Genomic DNA, 21,851 nt, shown 5'->3' with positions numbered 1-21,851 from the left:
ATATTAAAGACATGGGCTGGGGTTCTGGCTCAGTGGTAGAGTGCTGGCCTAGCATGCACGAGACACTGGGTTCGATCCTCAGCACCACATAAATGTAAAATAAAGATATTGTGTCCACTTAAAACTTAGGAATAAATATTATATATATATATAAAAGACTTAAATATAAGACACTATGAAACTTCTAGAAGAAACAGGGAAGTTCCATGACATTGGTCTGGGCAATGATTTTTTTTTTTTGGATATGACCCCAAAAGCACAACAAAAGCAAAAAATGGACAAATGAGATTACATAAAAACAGAATCTAAATAACAAACTAAACAGCAAAGAAAACAAAAAAAGCAGAGTTTTCTTAGAGGTAATCTCTGAGAGAAAATATTTGGTAAATATCTAAAACATACAAAGAACTCAACTCAATAGCAAGAAAACAAATAAGTCAATTCTAAAAATGGACAGGGGACACAAATAGACATTCCTTTAAAGAAAACAACAACAACAACAAAATAGACAGTGGGTACATCATTAATCATTAAGGAAATGTGAATTTAAACCACAGTGAGATAGACCTGTTAGAATGGTTTTATCAAAAAGATGCAAAGTAAGTGTTGGTGAGGATGTGGAGATTGTACAATGTTGGTGGAAATGTAAGTAAGCACATCAGGGAAAATAATACGGAGTTGCCTCAGAAAAACAAAAAGAGAGCTACATATGATGCAGCAATCCCACTTCTGGTTATATAGTCTAAGGAAATGAAATCAGTATGTGGGAGAGAGATCTTCACTCTTGTCTTCATTGTAGCATTATTCATTATAGCTAAGATACGGAATCAGTGTCTGCATAACGAAAAGTGGCATATGGGTACAAAGGAATATTATTCAGCCTTTAAAAAGAGCTTCCTATCATTTGGGACAAAATGGATAAATATAGAGGACATTATACTGAGTGAGATAAGCAAGACACAATAAAAACAAATGTTGCATTGTCTTATATGTGGAACTTTAAAAATTGAAACTCAGATGCAGAGAGTAGAATTATGGTTGTCAAGAACTAAGGTTGAAGTGAAGATTGGAGATGGAGAGATGCTGGTCAGGGCAGAGGTTATAAAGTTTCAGCTAGGATGATTAAATTCCGGATAGCAATTGTATAGCATGGTGAGTGTAGTTAATAATAAGGTATTTTATGCTTTAAGATTGCTATAAAAGTGTATCTTCCATGTGCTCAGAACAAAAAAATTTGTGAGGTGATAGATATGTTAATTTAACTTGATTCAATTTCTCAAAATATATGCATTTATTGAAGTAGCATATTGTACACGGTAAATATATAATAGTTATTTGCCAATTATAAATGTAAAGCTAGGGGGAAAAACTGGGAGCAACTCCAATGTCCTTCAACAGGTGAATGGATATAAAATTGTGGGGTATCCTAAAATGGAAGACTACCGGGCTGGGGTTGTGGCTCAGTGGTAGAGTGCTTGCCTAGTATATGTGAGGCACTGGGTTTGATTCTCAGCACTGCATATACATAAAATAAAGTAAATGGTCCATTAACAACTAAAAAAAAATTTTTTTTTTAAATGGAAGACTACCTAGCAATAAAAATGGAACATCTTGATACCTGCAGCAACTTGGATAGATCTCAGGGGTGTTATGTTAAGTAAAACAAGACAATTTCAAAGTTTTACACATTGCATGCCATTTACATAACATTCTCAAAAGACAAATTTGTAGTTATGAGAGAACAAGTAAATGGTTATCAGAATTAGGGTAGAAGAAAGGGTGTGACTATAAGGAGTAACATGAAGGTTGTGTGTGTGTGTGTGTGTGTGTGTGATGGAACAGTTCAGTATCCTGACCTGATGATTGTTACATTAGTCTACACATAGAACTACACATGTGCACGCACACACACACACACACACACACACACACACACATCATGTAAATCCTGTGAAATTCAAATAGGGACTATAGTTCAGATAAGAATATTGCACCAGTGTCAGTTTCCTGGTTTTGGTTACATATGCTGATTGTGTAACATGTTCCTGGGGAAAGCTGGGTAAAGGGTACATATGAACTCTCTGTACTGCTTTTGCAACTTCTTGTGTCCTAAATAATTTCAAAATTAAAAGATTTTTGAGAAAAAGAAAGCACAGGGATTTCTGGTGAAAGTTAAATGAGAAACTACTACTTTATGTAATACTGAAACAGGGTCCAAGAAGTGAGAGAGAGCCCACTGCCTGTTGGAGGAGCAAAAGGAGGAAAGAGATGTGGAGATTCTTTCCCTAAAGACCATTTGGAAGAGAATAGCCCAGGGCTGTCCCACTGGCCACTCCTTGCTTTCAGGGAAGCAAATGCTGGGCTGTATAGGGGTATGTGTGAGACTTCTACAGAAGCTTCACACATGGGCACAAAGGAAGGAAGTGTTGCTTCAGTGAACCTGGTTAGGAAAACAGAGACAAGAGGATGAGGGTTCTTCCTTAACAGTGTTCACGACCAGTTACGAGTGTGTGAACAGTGAAGGTTAAGTGGCATAAAAACTCAGCTATGGAATAAGATCCCATCTCAAATCCCATCTCCTCACTTACAAGGCATGTGGATTGATCACTTTATTGAACGTTGTTGACCCTTTTCCATATTTAAAAACAGAAGTATGATGCTTTTTATCTCAGAATGCTTTGAAGATTGCATTAGCCTATGTAGAGCGAGCATTTAGCAACTCCCTAGTATACATTAAATAGATTACGTTGCCAACTCTTTTTAATATTATTCTACCTCTATTTGTAGAAATAGAAATGACATGCTCAGATGATTTTGACTATAGTGTAATTTCTGATCATTCAAAGGTGCCACAGGACACTTTAGCACTTCAAACTCATAAAATCAGATCTTAGTTCCTATATGTGTAAACATAATTTAAGATTAATAGTTGCTACTTTCTATTACGTATCTTTTCTGTGCTTTGCACTTTAGATATATTATCTCCTAACCTTGATAGCACACAGGAGAAATACTATTTTCCCCATTTTCAGATGAAGAGTCTACCTCAGAGTAGTTAGGCAAATCACTGAACATGCACAGCTAGTAAATTTAGTCAGTCTGATTTCCACTACACCAGGCTACCTCAGAATTAATCCATGAAAGACGCACTTGCCTGCACACACACACGCACATTATCTATTAGTTGTTCCTTTTACATCGATTCTAGCATTAATAAATATACAACTCCTGTCACTGCTGGGGACAACATTGAGAGACACCAGACAAATACACAAACCAAGAACCCGAAATTCAGTAAGAATTCATTCTGAAGTTCTAGCCAGTGTGTGAATCCAGTAGGCAAAATGGAAAGTCTGCCAAGGCCCAAGATCCAAGCTAGCAGACAGAATATGAAGAGGCAGACAAAAACCTCACAGAAACTTACAGAGGCTCTGTGAACCCAGGTCACCCAAGACTCCTTCTCTATGTCCTCTTGGTGACACCAACAGCTGAATGGGGGCCTTTGTGGAGCCTCAGTTGAGGAGGCAGGTGAAAACCCTTGGCCTACTAACACTACTACAGCATGTTAGAAATCTGGGTCAGGAAGGCCCCTGGCAGAGCTTCATTAATCATTAGTATGAGAACAGGGATGCCAGGCGGCCGGAGTTACCAGGAGGAAGCAAAAGAACCCTGGAGGAAGCAGTCAGGACATTTGGATCAGCTGTCCCAGTGTGGTCCCTGACTGGCTCTAAAACCACATGCAAGTCCCTTCATCTTACAGTGAGGGAGTCGAGGCAGATCACTGGTTTTCAAGTTGTGAGCCTCAGACTCCCAGGTCTCCTATTCTGCCCTACACACCTGGTGGGGGTGGAATGGTGGGGAGGAGCCAGGTCCTGCCTAGCAGCACTCTTCCTTTTATCTCTTCTGAGCCTTGAACCTGGAAGACCCCTCAAATTCTAATAGTTTATGCAGTTTAACAAAAACTCTGTAAGCTACATCTAGGTTCAGAGTCATACAGAAGGTGCTGATGGGGACAAAGCTGTGTCAGACCCAGTCACAGAATTATGAATTCATGGCTTGTGGCCAGTGGGGAAGCACTCCAGCAGCGTAAGGCTTCAGGATTCCCCTCAGGTTTCAAGATCCCCCAAGGCCCAATGTTCTCTGATGCAAAGTTGAGGAGGAGAAAGAGGAGGAGAGGGAGAGGAAGCTTCCCCATATGGCAGGTGGATCTTCCCTCCTGCCTCCAAGAGATTGACTTGTGAGTCACCTGGGAGCTAATGACACTCTGGTCCGGAAGCAGACTCCTGTGATTGGGTGTTTCCTGTGGCCAGTTGTGCTGGTGCTTTATGCCCTACTTAAAATCAGGGCATCTGGTGTGCCTTTTGGGAAGTGCTGCAAGTCGCCTGCTAAGACTTGCTCAAGGCCTTTTCCCACAGCAAAGGGGGAAAAGTTGAAATCACTGCCTCATAAATTACAGCACATGCCTGGATTGTAACTCTAGGGTCTAAGGTTTTCAAAGAAAAGAGGAAAATTTGTGTTTCTATTGTTTTCTCCCCTGGGATTTGAAATATTTCACAATTACATGTAGAAAAATGCATTTGGAAATGAATTTTTAAAAAATCAATGTGGCATGTGGCATGTGGCCATAATATTTCTCAGTAAAGTCATACAAGCTTCCGTTCCAAGGGTACACTTCAGGGCTTTTATTTCCTTCTTCTCACCAGCTTATATCATGAACTTATCAACATGCTTTTTCTCTACTGCCCCTCAATTTGAGTCGTTATAATGAGGTAATGGGCATTTGGTCTTGTTTCTAAATTTCCACATTTCAGCTTTTAAAATAAGAGTTGAAGAATGTATTTTTGTTTTTCTCCTTAGCACTGTTGATAGTCCAAGAGAGCTCTGAACTCTGAAATATGTGCACTGTAAATTTATATGTATGTTCATGTATTAATATCCATATATTCAAATACAAAGATCTTATTAAATGACCCAATGGATATTGAAAAAATAACATTCATATTACATTGAAATTTTATTTTATTTTAAAAGAGGAAAAGAAAAATGAAAAAAAATTGTCTTTGCAGTGAGAAGGCTAGAAACCAAGGAGGTGGTAGCTTTTCTTTTTTAGCAAAGAGTGGAAAGGAACTTTATTTTATGAAGTATATCTAATTTTTTTAAATTTTAATTTGTTATATGTGACAGCAGAATGCATTGCAATTAATATTACACATACAGAGCACAATTTTTCATGTCTCTGGTTGTACACAAAGTAGAGTCACACCATTCATGTCTTCATACATGTACTTAGGGTAATAATGACTATCTCATTCCATCTTTCCTACCCCCATGTCCCCTCTCTTCCTCTCCCTCCCCTTTGCCCTATCTAGAGTTCATCTAATCCTCCCATCCCCACCCCCAGGAGTGGTATGTTAATGAGCTGAGGGCAGAGTTACATTTCCTTTTCCCTCCTATCTCCAGCTCTTAATATCTTTTTAAAAATTTTTTGTACTAGGAATTGAGCCACATCCCCAACTCTTTTTCTATATATTATTTTGAGACAGGGTTTCACTAAGTTGCTTAGGGTCTTGCTAAGTTGCTGAGGTTTTGGTTTTGAACTTGTGATTCTCCTGACTCAGCTTCCCAAACCTCTGGGATTACAGGTGTGCACCACCATGTCTGGCTCCAGCTCTTACTATCTTGACAAGTTGATATTTAGGATTTTTCAAATTAATGCTTGACAGATTATGATCATCAACAAGATAATAAATAGTAAACCATGGGCACACTGAAGTAATTAAAGGAGAAATTTGGGCAAAATATTTAGCAAGTTTTCTTTTGCACTTATATATTTTATTTGGATGATTGGTTGACTGATTGACTGTTTACTGCATCTCTGCTAACCAGGCCAACCTATTGTCCTAGTTAAGGAAGAAAGGCAGAAATGCAGCATGACTGGCTTATTAATAAATCAGCAATAAGGGGAAGAACTTGGCTCTCTGGAATATCTTGAGAAGAGAGGAACCCCAAGGGACCTTATATATTTCATCAGGTTCAGTTGTGGCTAATCATTTAGCTGTCCTATGGGCAGGATGTCTTTGTTCTTCCAGGTTCTCTCCAGCTTTGGTATCTGTCCACCTGCTGGTTAGGAAGCTTGCTCTCTCAATGTAAAACAAAACTATGTAAGCATGATTTAGAGAAGCCAAGCCCACCTAGAGGCAGTGCTGACTATTTTAGCTCATATCAAATCATCATTTGCTAGCTTCAAGTACGTAAAAAGAAGTCATGCTTCCTAGCCTAGCTACAAGCATCAAATCATTCCAGAATCAGCAGGTTTTTCAGACACTTGAGAGAGAGGTGCTTATTATTAACTTCTGATGTCAGCAAAGAGTTGGAAATCTGTGTGGTCATGAAGATGAGGTCTCATCCATCACCAGCTCAGCAAAGGCTGTTATCATATCTCTGGGCCTGCAGAGCCCGTGGCACATGATGTAAAAGACATTATAAAAAGCATTTCCTAGGAGAATTCTCCAGGAAGAATCTGGCCAATAGAAATGGATCTTGGAAGCAGGCTGATCTCATTGGAAACAGGAGAACATATATGTGCACGTGCCTTTATGGATAAATACTCCCTCAGATACTGCCCTTTCCTGGAAACAGAGACTGGGAGAGCAAAAAGCTTCACAAGCATCCTTCTAGGATCCTTTCTCTCTTTCATTTTTAGACTCCTTTTAGCCCCAAGGGAAGCCAAAGAGGGGTTCACCCAGACAACAAGTTTTTCCAGTGAGAATTTGGGGTATCTCCGTTTTCTTTCTTTCTTTCTTTCTTTCTTTCTTTCTTTCTTTCTTTCTTTCTTTCTTTCTTTATTTATTTATTTTATTGGTTGTTCACAACATTACAAAGCTCTTGACATATCATATTTCATACATTAGATTGAAGTGGGTTATGAACCCCCAATTTTACCCCAAATGCAGATTGCAGAATCACGTCGGTTACACATCCACAATTTTACATAATGCCCTATTAGTAATTGTTGTATTCTGCTACCTTTCCTATCCCCTACTATCCCCCCTCCCCTCCCCTCCCATCTTCTCTCTCTACCCCATCTACTGTAATTCATTTCTCTCCTTGTTTATTTTCCCATTCCCCTCACAACCTCTTATATGTAATTTTGTATAGCAATGAGGGTCTCCCTTCATTTCCATGCAATATCCCTAAAAAACAAATACCAAATGTCTTCTTTGATATAATGAGAGCAACTATGAACAGAGTAGGGAGGAAGAGTAGGAAGAAAAGAGTAACATTAAACAGAGACATGAGTTGGGAGGGAAAGGGAGAGAAAAGGGTATATCCGTTTTCTAAGTGGTATATCAGTTTTCTTAAAACTCAATGTTTGTGGAAGTCTATAGCAGTCAGAGTCTCAAAAATATTTCTGGCCTTTTTGTATTCAATAATGCCAGCTAGTTCTCAGCCATTCTGAGACCACAGGTATCTCCTTGGAACTGCTGTTGTTATCCAACATGTGCTCCTCTTGTCTTAACCCACAGGCATGAGCCAGACCATGACTCTCAGAGATTTCTGGCACTTTAGAGCCACTGGACTCACGTGCCTATTTCCTATCCTTCATCTAAAAAGAAGATTAGCAAAAAAAGTGAGATTAGCAAAAAGGACAAAAATATGATTAGGAAGGAAGAAAAGATAGGCCTTCCACATCCATTAATAAATTTATACATTCATACTACAAAGTTATAGAAACTTAGCATTTTACAAAGACTGTGCTAGAGACTGAGATATAGATGAATTGGAAACAGCCTGACTTTTGAGAATGGAAACAGAATGGTGGTATTATATAATATGACAATTTACTGATGCATATGTACACCAGTGGGTTATAAGAACATGGGGAATGGCCCCAAACCTAGACTTGAGGACATCATCCATACAGATAGTGCTTTTATTTCTTTGACTCCAATAAGGTAAGTCACTCATAAAGCAAATGTAGAGGAATACTTCAGAGAACAAGTAAAAAGATAGGTGGAACAGTAAACTTGGATGATTGATGTTAGAGGTGACTGATTTTGGTGACAGTAATCTGCAAAGTTGTACAATTTTTCTCCTGCAGCCTCAGCTGTCTTGATGTAAAATCAGATAATGGGTCATAATTCTTATCTGAGTTTTATTGGGTAGATGCAATGTATTAGTCAGCTTTCCACCACTTTGACCAAAATACCTAACAAGAACAATTTTGAGGAGGAAAAGTTTAGTTTGGACTCTTGGTTTCAGAGGTTTAGTCCATGGTCAGCCAATTCCATTGCTCTAGGCCTGAGACGAAGCAGAACATCAAAAGCTGCTCAGTTCTTGGAAGCCAGGAAGAAGTAGGAGAAAAAAAGAAGAGTCAGAGACAAAATAAAATCCCCAAGGCCACACCCCCCAGTGACCTTGTTCCTTCTGCTATGCCCCACCTGCTACAGTTATCATCTATTAATCCATTCAAATTATTAATCCATCAAATGAAATAGCCACTGACGAGGATACAGCTCTCATAATTGAATCATTTTACCTCTGGATATTGCCACATGAACTTTTTAGAGGACATCACATATCTGAGCCTTAACATGCAGCAAAAGAGCTCGTTAGGATATTATTGAAAGAAGAGTCCAGGTGACCAACTAGAGATTTAAAACTGAATAGATAAAGGAAGAGATAGATTTGGAGGAAGTAAAAGAACCAAGGAAATGGAGGTCTGTAGGCTGGCTGTCAATGAGGAAGGGTTATTAAGAGTAAGCATATAAACCAGATGCTATGGTGTAGCCTATAATCCCAGCCGCTTGGAAGGCTGAGACAGGAAGATGGAGAGTTCAAAGCCAGCCTCAGCAAAAGAAACATGCTAAGCAACTCAGTGAGATCCTCCTGTCTCTAAAGAAAATACACACACACAGACACACACACACACACAAATAGGACTAAGGATGAGACTCAGTGGTTGAGTGCTCCTAAGTTCAATGCATGGTACCAAAAAAAAAAAAAAAAAAAGAGCATATGAGAGGGCTAGAGGATAGGAGACTTTCATTCATTCATTCATCAAGTATTTAGTGAGTGCTTTGAATATCTGGGTCTAATGCTGGAAGTTCATCATGAGCAATTATAATTGGGACTCTTGGTTTGGGAGAAATAACAATTAAATAAATTAGGTACTGTATTAAAAGGTAGTAAGTACTGTGATAGTGTGGGAAGAAGGGAATAGAGAGGATAAAAAGGATTTGGATTCTGGAGCAAGAATATACTTTTAAATGGTGATGCCATTATAGCTCTGGTTGAGAAGGTAATAAGATATGAAGGCAGAAAGGAGATGAACCAGGTAAATATATGGATGGAAACATCCAGGCAGGAGAATACCACTCAAAGCCTTGAAGTGTGTGAGTACCTGCTGTTTTCAAAAAGCAGCAAGGAGGGAGGGCTCTGTGGCTGGAGGGGAATAGGCACAGGGAAGATTTTGAAAATTGAGAGAGGGGCTTGGGATGTGGCTCAAGTGGTAGCGCGCTCGCCTGGCATGGGTGAGGCACTGGGTTCGATCCTCAGCACCCATAAAAATAAAATAAGGATATTGTGTCCACCTAAAACTAAAAAAAAAATAAATAAACATTAAAAAAATTAAAAGAAAAAATAAAATTAGAGAGGTAATAGGAACCAACTGAGTAAGCTTTGGAGACCCTGATAGAGACTAACTTTTCCTCTGGGAAATAAAAAGCTATTGGGAGTTTTGTGCAGAGAAGTGGCATGATCCAATTTACCTTCAGTATGTCACTCAAGTTGCTGTGCATGCTGAAAATAGCCTTTGGGGAAGTTTCAGGGTAGAAGCAAGAAGACCAGTTAGGAGGCTATTGCAAGTAAGACTTTGATCAGGTGGTGGCAGCAGAGGTGGTGAGAAGAGGTTAGGTGCCGGGTGTATTTTGAAAATAGAGCCAACAAGATATCATGACAGATTGGATGTGGGAAGTGAGCAAGAGTCAAGGAAGACTCCAAGGTTTTTGGTCCAAGCAAATGGAAAAATGGAACTCCTGTTGGACTGGGGAAGAATGTGGGAGGAGAAGGTTGAGAGAGAAAACTGGGAGTCAATTTTAGACAGATTGTAGTCAAAGAGCCGCATACTGATGTTTAAAATTCCTTAAGTGGAACCATTTCCAATGATCATAAGATGCAGGCTATAACCCCACGGGTGGGTGTCAGGAGTGGAATAAAGTGAAGTCATTATAATAGAGAATTTACAAGACTGAAGGTTGAAAGGTTAATGAAATCTCCTGGGATGGCCTCCTAAGATGGTGGCCCAGGCAGGAGAGAAGGGAGCAGGCCAGCTTTTATGATACAGAGTTTAAATATAAATGGCTAGAGGTCACACTAATATTAGTTTGAGGTGCAAAGAATCTGAATTAGTATCACAATGAATCAGACATTAGAAATAGGCACAACAGCAAAAAGATCAGATTTGCAGGAACACATCAGATAACACATCAGATATGATAAGAGTGTTTGGAGTTCTATATGAGATGAATTTAGCATCCCATTGTAACACAGATCAAAAACAGGGGGTTGAAAAAGAATCATAATTTAAATCTTAATTATTTCACTAAAAAGCCTTTTGGAAAGACATTCATATTTGGTTTTGGATATGTTAAAGCTCAGTGACACCACTTACATCAATTCATGTAGCATTTTAAAAAGCACATCCTATGACATCTTAGGAAAATTTTCTAATAGTCAGCACATCAAGAAATACCTTCTGCCTCAATCTTAGGCCATGTTTCTAAACCCGATAACTCCCTATATAATGTCTTCAAATTCTGAAACCAATATTTGATAAAGATTTTTTTAACTTCATACCATGAGCTGGTGGATGCCAATTAAGCATCAGAATTCATTAAAGATTATTGAAATGATACTTCAGGATTATGCAAGTTCTGCAAGACATAGATATTTTTCTATAGACATCTAAAAGTATTTCTCTACATATACAGAAATCTTACTTAAACGTGTAAAAATCAAGAAAGCTCTTGCCTTATGCTTTGAGACAATAAATGAAAAGAAAAAGATGATGAGATAGCTATAACATCTTTTTTTTAAAAAAAAATAATCCCACCTTGTTTCAGACTGCCAGTCACCGAGTTCAGGCTTTTAACTCTTAAACAATGGAACACAGTAATGTAGATGGCACTATTTACAATTAAGTATATACTGTTTACATCTTATGACTTTGTGGAAATTGTATGTTTGTGACTGAAAAATATAAATAACATTGATGATTGAATTCCTATCAGTATGGCAAAGTCATTCCCAGACATAATTATCCTGGTGAATTAGAGATGATTCACCTTTAAGTGGCTTCACAGGTGTTCACTAGGCCAAACAAAATAGGAAAATCATCTTCTATTCACTTTTTTCCTTTTCTGAGGCAAGTTTTTAGTACAATTTCCTCAGAAAAAAAATATGAAAGAATATGTATGTAAGTCTAAACCATGTCATTTGAACAATGAATTTGCAACAGTGTCTGAGATATGAATACTATGTAATATCTATTTCATCAAAACTAACTAAATCGAGTTCCTCTTAACTAGATCAGAAAAGGGAAGAATTCTAAATCAAGATTCCATGCAGGACTGAATCTCTCAAAGGAGACAGAATTATGGTATTCAGATAAACTGGGGGCAGAGAAGAATAAAGTGAGAAACCTATCTATTAGTGATCTAGACGCAACAGATGTGTGGCTGTGAGATCCAGGCAGGTGCTTGATAAGGAAGTCACCATCAGATATCCATGGCTTATGTGCAGGAGCATTTGAGCAACTAGGGGGTGTGGGGGACAGGGGAACATGATCTTGAGTATTGGTCTTGCACGAGTCCCCCCACTGGTTAAAATCACTGCTCAAGCTTCCAAGTGGCCAACCCCATGGCATCAGTGACCTCTGCTCTAAGTCAGTGTCAACGTGAGTCTTTCTAAAGTAGTACTTTTCTTAAAGAATGCTTTGTGAAAGTGCTGGTTAGCATCATTCCTATTTATGTAGCTAACATTTACCACATCTTCCCCCTTCTGTCTTAGAGAGACAAAGAAACTAGGGAAGATCACTCTACAGTAAGTCCACAATTGGAAAACATGGAGGCAGAGGAGGCAGACCTGAGAATGTGTCTAGGTAGGATAGGCTAGGTCTTAAATTTGGATAGAGGAAACTTAAGATAAATGACAGAAGAATGAAAAAAAATTCTTTTAGATATCACAGTTTTTGGGGGGGGGGCAGTATTGGGGGTCAAACCCAGGGCCTCATCCATACTAGGAGAATGCAGTACCATTGAGCTAATCCCCAATCACATGTCATTCTTGCTAAGTGATAAAGGTGGTATTTTAGGAAAATAAGTCTGAAAGTAAGGTACAGGATGTGCTATAACAGGAAAAAATGCTGTTGCAGAAAGTGAAAAGTTACACCAAAAATCTAAAACTTAATATTTTTATATCACCTTAGAATTAAGTTTTGGCTCATACTTCTTTTGGGCCCCACAATGACCTGGGGGGTATGAAAGATGGTGTTATCTTCATTTCATGGAAGAGGAAACAGAGGCCTAGAGCCATCATCCCCACCTGTCACACCTGACTTTATCTCTTGACTCTCACATGACTTGGATAAATGTGATAACAGGAATGAGATGAGAAGAAAGACTGTGACATAAGAAGGAAGAGAACTTGGTGATTGAGCAAAGGTGATAAACAGAAGAAGAAAAGGATGATTCCTAGGTTACTGAAACATGGACAATGGTGAGAATATAATACTGGTCCCTAATGTTGGTGACCTGCCTACTGTGTGCCAAGCTCTGTGCCAAGCACTTTGCAGTAGTGCCTCAAAACTCTCAGAAAGTATTATCATTATTATTATCCCCATTTTACAAGGGAATACATGAAAGTTGTTCTCATTTTTAGAGAGAGAAAAAATCAACATTTTTACTATAAGACAAAGTTAAGCTCAAATATATATATATAGGCCTGTGGTGACCAGGCTGAATTTCAGGGTGATGGTACGGTGTTCTTGTGTATGGGGATGTATTAAGACACCAGCCATGTGGCACGTAGTGATTATGACACTGGCAAATGCAACATGCCAGACTGCTTGTTGAATGCTTCCTAAATACTGTCATCAAAATAGGCTGCACTGAATGGCTGTTATGAAAAAAAATTAACAAATGTTTGGTGAGGATGAGGGGGAATAAAAGGAATCCTTACACACTGTTGGTGGGAATGTAAAGGAAATGTAAATTAGTATAGCTACTGTAGAAAACAGTATGGAGTTTCAGAAAGAAAGGAAGGAAGGGAGGGAGGGAGGGAGGGAAAGAGAGAGAGAAAGAGAGAAAAAAGAAGAAAACTAACAATAGCACACTACCATATGATCCAGCTTTCCCACTCCTGGGTATACCCGCAAAGGAAATGAAGTCAGCATACTAAAGTGATACCTGCATGCCCACGTTTATTGCTGAAGCACTATTCGCAGTAGCCACGTTATGGAATCAGCTAATGCATGAATGAATAAAGTAAATACCGGGTATGTGTGTGTGTGTTTGTGTGTGTGTGTGTGTGTGTGTGTGTGTGTGCGTGTGTGTAATGGAAAATTATTCAATGATAAAGAAGAATGAAATTATTTCATTGTTTGATTGCTGGATGGAACTGGGGATCATCATGTTAAACAAAAAAAAAAAAAACTAAGCCAGGCACGAAAAGACAAGTGTCACCTGTTTTCTCTTAATGTGGAAACTTAAAAAACAAAACAAAACAAAAACCTGAAAGTAGAAGAAAGTCTATTAAGGAAGAAAAAGAGAAAGGGGGTATGGGACAAAGGAGGGTAATAGAGAGGTTAGATATGATCAAGGCATGATGTATGCATATGTAGAAATGTCACTGTCAACCCCATTAATTTGTACAATTAAAATATGTAAATAATTATAAAACAGAATAAAAAATAAATAAAATAGGCTACCTTAAGTGGATAGTTTTACCTTGTCCTGGCCTTTAAGCCATTCAATCAGGTAACTTGGAGACAGGGAAGAATGCCTTCCTCCCCAGTTATTATATAAAATACAAGTATAAAGTGGGGTGTGGTGGCACATGCCTACAATTCCTGCTAATCAAGAGGCCGAGACAGAAGGATCACAAATTTGAGGGCAGCCATGGCAATTTAGCAAGACACTATCTCAAAACAAAATATAAAGAGCTGGGAATATAACTTAGTACCTGCCCAGCATGTGCAAAGTCCTGGGTTCAATCCCCAGTACCACACATAAAAAAACCATACACACACACACACACACACACACACACACACACACACATATCCAGTGATTATCAAATGATTCTTAGTTGTAATATTGCATTTATATAGTATACACTATTTAGACTAAAATGCTTAAATACAATTACATTCCTTCTTGTTACTTGTTAATTGTATTTGTTTTCAGTCACTATTCAGGAAGCCTGGTTTCCCAGCCTGAATCTCTGCTGGTGCTCAGAGACTGAGACCCTGATTGTCCACATCTCACTCTAATCATCTAACTGCTCTATACCCTCATTTAAAACTACTTGGAGAAAAGATCCTGCCCTAATTTCTTGCCTTTTTCCTCCCTGCTTTTTCTTTCTTCCTCAGATAGAAAAAGAAAAATTTACATATCAATTAAAGTACAGAGTGTATGCAAAAAATTCCAAACCTCTTTTCATATAGAAATTTACCTTACAGCTCATTTCTAAAAGCTCCAAACTGTCTCTCTGGGTATCTACCTGCTAGTTATTTATTCACTCAGCTGTATACAGCAGTCCCTTAGCAACCCTAAACTTCATGGATACCATCCTAACTCCTGTCTGCTGCCTCCTGAGTGTAGGTAGTCAGCCTTCTTTGCAAGAAGTGCCAGAATTTAGTTCTCTTTGAAAATAAATTTGAATAAGCCATAAGTTTTCACAGAGCAGTGAAGTGGTTTCTTCCCAGCAGGAGCCTTCACTCTGGGGCTGCATTGAAGATTATGCTGGAGAGGAAGCTTGGATCTTGGAGATCTTTGACCCCAGTGCAAAGGATCATAGTTTTAAGTATCTTTCTTCCTAATTCCATCTAGGATTGTGAAGATGTCCAGTCCCAATCTGAACATTGTGACCTTACTGGGCAGTTGTCTGACTTACAGTAGTGCTTATCTCTTTGGGATTCAAGATGTTTTTGCAGGGAGTTCAATGGAAAATCTCATTCAGGTAGGTGACATTTTGAAATTTTGTTTTGAATATAATGCTAAAGCTTGGATAAATTTTTCCATCAGCTGCTCCCGAGAGTAGCAGTTCCTCATATCCCTGGCATGGGCACTTTCACAGGTGATCCCTGACATACTCAGCCACTTAGGTCCATCTTCTATTTGATGCCCTCTATGGACCTGAAGCTTTGCAGATCAGAATGCATGGAGACCGATGAAGATTCCTGTCCTGACTCTTGCTTCTGTCCCCTTCCACCTATAGATAAGACTGTCTCTGCTGTGCATTGGGACCTCCCTTGTGTTTGGCCCTGTTCTGGGGAAGAGCTGGCGACTCTACAAGGTGTTTACCCAGAGAGTCCCGGACAAGAGAGTGGTGAGTTGATAGCAAATACACAACACTGGATTGCAGGCAGCAGCTCCACGTGGACCCACATGTGAGGGTCAGTGGACCTCGCCCCTCTTAGGATGATTTGAAGTTCTTGTTCCTCACTTAAAATCTTTGAGTCAGGTGGTTTCAAAAAGCCCCAGGTCTGGAAGGCTGTGAGCTAATACTATTGGGAGATAGGTCTTTAAACACGGGCTCTGCTTCATGCACACCCATTCCAGGCCCTATGGAGATTCCAGGCACAGGTGTGAGGGAGAACAAGATGCCCAGAGAGACTATTTCTTGGCACAGGTGTGAGTTAGAAGTGGAGGGAAGATATGATTACAGAGAAGCTATAGCAAATGAGCAGAACTATTGCTCTCCCTGGATCCCAGTTCTTTTCAATGAAGAAGGCAGTTCTTTGTACTGAGAAAGATGTGACTAGAGCTGTGAGCAAGCAAGACGATACCCATGCAGCCGATAGAAGCAACCCCAGAACTATGTTAAAGTAGATCACCTACGTGTCCCTGGTGTCCAGCATCAATCTAACCAACATTCCTCCATTTTCCCCTAAGCACCAGACCTCAAAGCCTGACCATCAGCCTCTTTGGCTAGAGGCTCTTTCCAGACCTAATATATAATTCAGCTGGAGTCTACTTCTCTGGAATGTGATTTTTTTTCAAACATTATCAAATCATGATGAATATTTATCAAAAGCTCAGCTGTGAGTAACCACACAGATGAAGAAGATTGCCCAAAAGGACAGAAAATGCGTCTATCCCTCCAGAACACTGACTCCTTTTTCAAAAATAGGTTTTGTTTTTTTGTGGGTTTTTTTTTTTTTGAGGCAAGAAAAATTATGATTTGCAAAGATTTTCTCATACTTTGTGCCCTTTATTTTGTCATTCAAACAGAAGACATTGCTAATTTTGATGAATTCCAATTTACTTATTTGTTCTTTATGGATCAGTTTTCAATATCATATTAAGAAATGTTTGCCTAACTTAAAGGACTAAAAGATTATTTTTCCTGTGTTTACTTCTAGAAATTTTAGCGTTTTAGTTTTTACATCTAGAACTATGATCCATTTTGAGTAAATTTTGTAATGTGGTGTGATATATTAATCAAAGTTCACCTTTTTGCACATGAATATACTATTGTTCCTATACAGTTTGTTGAAAAGGCTGTTTTTCTTCACTGATTTACCTTTGCATTTCTCTCAAAAATCAGTTGCTCAGAGATGTATCAATCTGTTACTAGACTCTTTCTTTTGTCTCATTGTTGTATGTGGGTTTTTTTTTTTATCTTGACAACAGTACCTTTATTTCTGTGGCTTCCTATTAAATCTTTTTTTTAAAAGAGAGAATGAGAGAGAGAGAATTTTAATATTTATTTTTTATTTATTGGCGGACACAACATCTTTGTATGTGGTGCTGAGAATCGAACCCGGGCCGCACGCATGCCAGGCGAGCGCGCTACCGCTTGAGCCACATCCCCAGCCCTTCCTATTAAATCTTAAAAGCAGGGAATGTTTACTCTCCAACTGTGTTCTTCTCTTTCAATGTTGTTTTTGTTACTCTAGGTTCTTTGAATTTCATATGAATTTTTTAATCAGTTTTTCAACCTCTACAAAAATCCTAAGGGAATCTTGATTTATATTGAATCTATAGATCAAATTGTAGAGAATTGATTGCTTAACAGTGTTGGGTCTTCTGACCCCTGAATGCAGTATATTTCTCCATTTATTTAGGCTTTCTTTCATTTCAACTCTGCAATTTTTTTGTACTTTTCAAAATAAATCTTTCATATATTTTAACATATTTATTCCTAAGTATTCATATTCATATGCTATTATACATGTTGTTGTTTTTTTAAATTTTACTTTCAGATTGTTTATTTTTATTTTTATTTTTTTGTAGTTGTAGATAGACAAAATGCCTTTATTTTATTTGTTCGGTTTTATGTGGTGCTGAGGATCAAACCCAGTGCCTCACACACGCTAGGCAAGTGCTCTGCCACTGAGGTACAGCCCCAGCCCTCAGATTGGATTTTGCTATAAGGTATAGCATACAAATAGAATTTATTTTGCTGCAACTTCACTAAACTACATATTATTTGTAGCAGCTTTTTGCCAATGTCTTGGCTGGGCACAAGATCACGAGCCACCACACACCTTGTAGATTCAAACAGCAATTCTTTATTCCTGAACTCACACCGGCCTCTACACACACGTTCTGGGGAAATCCCAGTTCTCCTCCGCACAATTCCCCTACTCCACGAGGCTTTTTTCCAATATACTTTCTGAATCTCCCCAAAACTCAACGGGAACAAGCAGCAGGAACACCCTAATCCCGGCAGCAATAATCTTCAACCTCCAACTTCCCTAAAACCCCTATTGTCTTAAACCGGGAACGCCCTAAACCCAAGGACCGGGATACTTCCTCAAACCTGATCAGCTCTAAACCCGGATCCGCCTTGGTCCTTGAGCAAGGTCACCTTACATGCAATGTCAACAGCGAAATCCATTTAACATGGGGTACGCTAGCAAGGAAATTTCGATGCGTCATTCCTACTTGGCAATGGCCCTCAGCAGCTTTTTTATGGATTCCATCAGATTTTCTACATAGATGATTAAATTATCTGTGAATAAACATCTCTTCTCTGCTGGCACTGGATAGAAACAACAGTACATTCTTGAACAGAGGTGGTGAGGGCAGATATTCTTTAGTTATTCTTATGGGGAATGTATTCAGCTTTTCAAAACTAAGCATCAATGTTTCATTGTAGATGCTGTTTATCCAGTTGAAAAATTCTTTTCTATTCTTATTTTTCTGAGAATTTTTACCAAGAATTAATGTTGGGTTTTGTCATATGGTTTTTCTTTTTTAGATTGTTCAGATGGTAGGTTATACTAAATGATTTGGGATGTTAAATCAACCTTACATTCCTGAGAAACTCCAATTGGTCGTGATGTATTATCCTCTTTTTTTTTTTTTTTTAGAAATTGAGAAAACAATTTATTTTTTTCTAATATGTATTATCCTTTTTGTTTATTTGTATTCATTTTTGTAAAAATATTGTTTATAGTTTGTATACTTGTGCTTTTAGTGGATGTTGCCCATCAGTTTGTTTTCTTGTAGTATCATTTTCTAGCTTTGATATCAAGGAAATGCTGACCTTATAGAATGAGTTGGGAACTGTTCCCTCCTCTTTGGCTTCTATAAGAGTTTGTACATATGCATGTAATTTGCACTCGTGTGTTGTGTAGGCACCTTACAACAATATGCATCCACTCCCCATCCTCACCTTTGTGTCATTGTTTTTACTTTAATATATGTTATAAGGCCCATACAATTGTTGTTACTTTTGTTTATACAATCAATTATCTTTTGAGGTATATAAATTATAAATATGAATCATATATTTTTCCACATAGTTATCATTCCAGTGGTCTTAATTTCCTGTATAGATCCACCATCTGGAATCATTTTCATTTTCCTTTCCTTTTAGTGTGTGTGTACTAGTTTTGAATTCTTTCAGTTTTTGTATATCTAAAGAAGTCTTTATTTTGCCTTTTTTTCTGAAACATACATACATGCATATATATATATATATATATATATATATATATATATATATATATATACACACACACACACACACACATACACACTTATACTTTTTCCCCAGTTCTGGGAGTTGGACCCAGGGCCTTGTGTATGCTAGGCAAGTTCTCCCCCATTGAGCTACATCCCCAGATCCTGCAAAATGTATTTCTGGGTACAGATTCTAGACCAGGGTTTTATTTTTCTCTTTCATCTTGAAGATGCCCCTCCACTCTCTGCTCACTTGGCTTTATATATCTAATGAGGAGTCTGATATCTTCCTTTTCTTTGTTCCTCTACACATAATGGCCTCCCCCAATCCCTACACACACACTGGTTGCTTTGGAGAGTTTCTATTTATTGCTGATTTGAACAGTTTGATTAGCCAACTGACTTATTTTATCTCACCTTAAATCATGTACCTGGTTGTGCCTCTTTCTTTTCATTGGCTATCAAAAGCTTAGATCCACTCAGTGGCTTGGGAGACTGAGGCAAGAGAATCATGAGTTCAAAGCCAGCCTCAGTAATTCAGCAAGACCCTCAGCAATTTAGCAAGAACCTGCCTCAAAATACAAAAATAAAAAGGGGTGGAGATGTTGCTCAGTGGGTTCAATCCCTGGTACAAAAAATATAATAATAATAAGCTTAGGTCTCCGATGCTGCCTGTAATTCCCACCTAGGCCTTCATCAGACTTCTCTGTTCCCTCATATTTTTCAATATTTTATCCTGTTAGAATGCATGTGTATTTTTTCTTAATTTTATTTTTTTGGTCACAAAAGTAACATTTTCTTCATATTAGGTCACATAATTCATATGTATATGAAGAAAATGTTAGTAATTCCTCCTGTATCCACGACCATCTCTCAATTCCACCCTGAATTAATAGTTACTAACAGTTTAATATTAAAAACCTCCAGATCTCTCTGTGCTCTATAAACATATCTAGAAACAACAGTGTATTTATTTTATAAGACCCTTTGAATTCTTTGTCAGAAGAAATAGGGTGTGAAAAAGTTAAACAAATGGAAATGTTTGATGTAACAATTTTGACAACGATGCTAAAGTCATTGCAAATGTTTGATGCCTGTTTCATGTTTGATGTCTGCATTTGAAGCTCCTTGAGAGGCCTGTCCCTGGAGCTTACTGCTCAGAGCATGTAGGACATTCTAGCCCCTGTGTCAGGTAGCCAACAAACAGAGAACATTTCAATCTTGACTCTTGCAGATTATCAAAGACCTGCAGTTGCTGGGGTTGGTGGCAGCCCTGGTGATGGCTGATGTGATCCTGCTCATGACATGGGTGCTGACTGATCCCATTCAGTGCCTCCAGATCCTCGGTGTCAGCATGACGGTGAGGGACCCAAACTCCGGGGATTCTAATTCCTGACTGGGCTGTCCTCTGTGGTCACAGGGGTTATTTTCCCAGAAGCATTCATTGTGTGGCCATAGTTGAAACAAGTAGAGGAAGGAGAGTGTAGGGTTGGGGCTGCCATGAGTGCCCTGCCCCTTTTCCATAGGCTTCAGTGTCACTTCCACTATGCCTCCTGCCCCTGATGCCTTCTCCTGGCATCTGTGAGATGTCAGCACACTGGAATCTGCCTGGCAGTCATCTCTGCTTCCACATTGCCCATTATGAGAACTTTCAGCTAAGGGGTAGTTGCCTTCCCCTAACTGTTGAGAGGACGTGGTGGTTTTGGAGGTAGTCTTTGGAGTTTCCCTGGTTCAAATCCCAGTTCTGCCAAGCTCACCAGCCATGTGACTTTGGGGAAGTTATTTAACCACTCTAAGTCTCTTTTCCTCCAGCCTCATAAGAGGCTGAGAAATATAGCAGAATCATGACATTGCAAGACCTAATGTAAGAATCCAACATTTACAAGTAAAGGTCCATGATGTGAAATAATCTGTAGTATCAATGAGGCAGCATATTAAATAATTGGGTAGCAAAGCATATGATTGAAGGGTAAACCCTGCTACCACCAAGCACCTAGTATCCACCCAACTTTATCATCTTTCCTTCCACTGAGGGTACTCACAATTACCAGCATCACACAACAGATCTTTGTGAACATCCTGGAGAATGGACTCCCCCAGAGCACATAACTCCCCCTCAGTAAGTAAAATGGAAAAATGTAGGTGATTCCATTGAAACCTAAATGTGAGTACCCTCAGTACTGACCCTGTGTCCCTCCTAGGTGACAGGGAGAGATGTGTCCTGCTCTTTCACCAACACACACTTCTGTGCTTCACGGTACTCTGATGTCTGGATTGCTCTCGTTTTGGGATGCAAGGTTGGTAACTATGTCTCAATGAAAGTCTGTCACCAACAAAATGGATATGAAGAGGGGATTACAGGGATTAATGAGGTCCATTAACTAATGATGTCTATAGAGAGTTTGAACTCAGAGAAGATCTCTGTTGGTGCAAACATCTCAAAGCCATGAGCCTTTTATTTCTCTGTTTTTTCAGGAGTCACTTTTTTTAACTCTTTGGATTTCCACATTCAGTCTTCTCTACATCATCTGGAATTTATCCGCTGTTTCTCTCATTTTGTGGTCTGGTTTTTAAGTTAATTGGACAAGACCCATTTTCTCCGTAGCTCCCCTGTAAGAAAAATACGAGACATTCCACTCAACTTAGTTTGCTATC

The 21,851-nt window shown here is 38.8% G+C and overlaps 1 protein-coding gene across 1 annotated transcript in view; it reads left to right on the top strand.

Moving 5' to 3' along the window:
* Positions 1-21,851, top strand: part of GPR156 (G protein-coupled receptor 156) — a gene marked incomplete at its 5' end in the record, with an annotated part of 70,002 nt that overhangs the window by 33,256 nt on the left and 14,895 nt on the right. Inside the window, 4 exons of the mRNA XM_081302225.1 lie at positions 15,111-15,240; positions 15,499-15,609; positions 20,431-20,556; positions 21,398-21,493. Coding sequence (XP_081158351.1) covers positions 15,111-15,240; positions 15,499-15,609; positions 20,431-20,556; positions 21,398-21,493 — 463 coding nt within the window. The remainder of the gene's footprint in view (positions 1-15,110; positions 15,241-15,498; positions 15,610-20,430; positions 20,557-21,397; positions 21,494-21,851) is intronic.

The sequence above is a fragment of the Spermophilus citellus genome (assembly GCF_964194105.1).
Source record: "Spermophilus citellus genome assembly, chromosome: 7".
NCBI lineage: Eukaryota > Metazoa > Chordata > Mammalia > Rodentia > Sciuridae > Spermophilus > Spermophilus citellus.
This window is presented reverse-complemented; position numbering and strand designations above follow the sequence as displayed.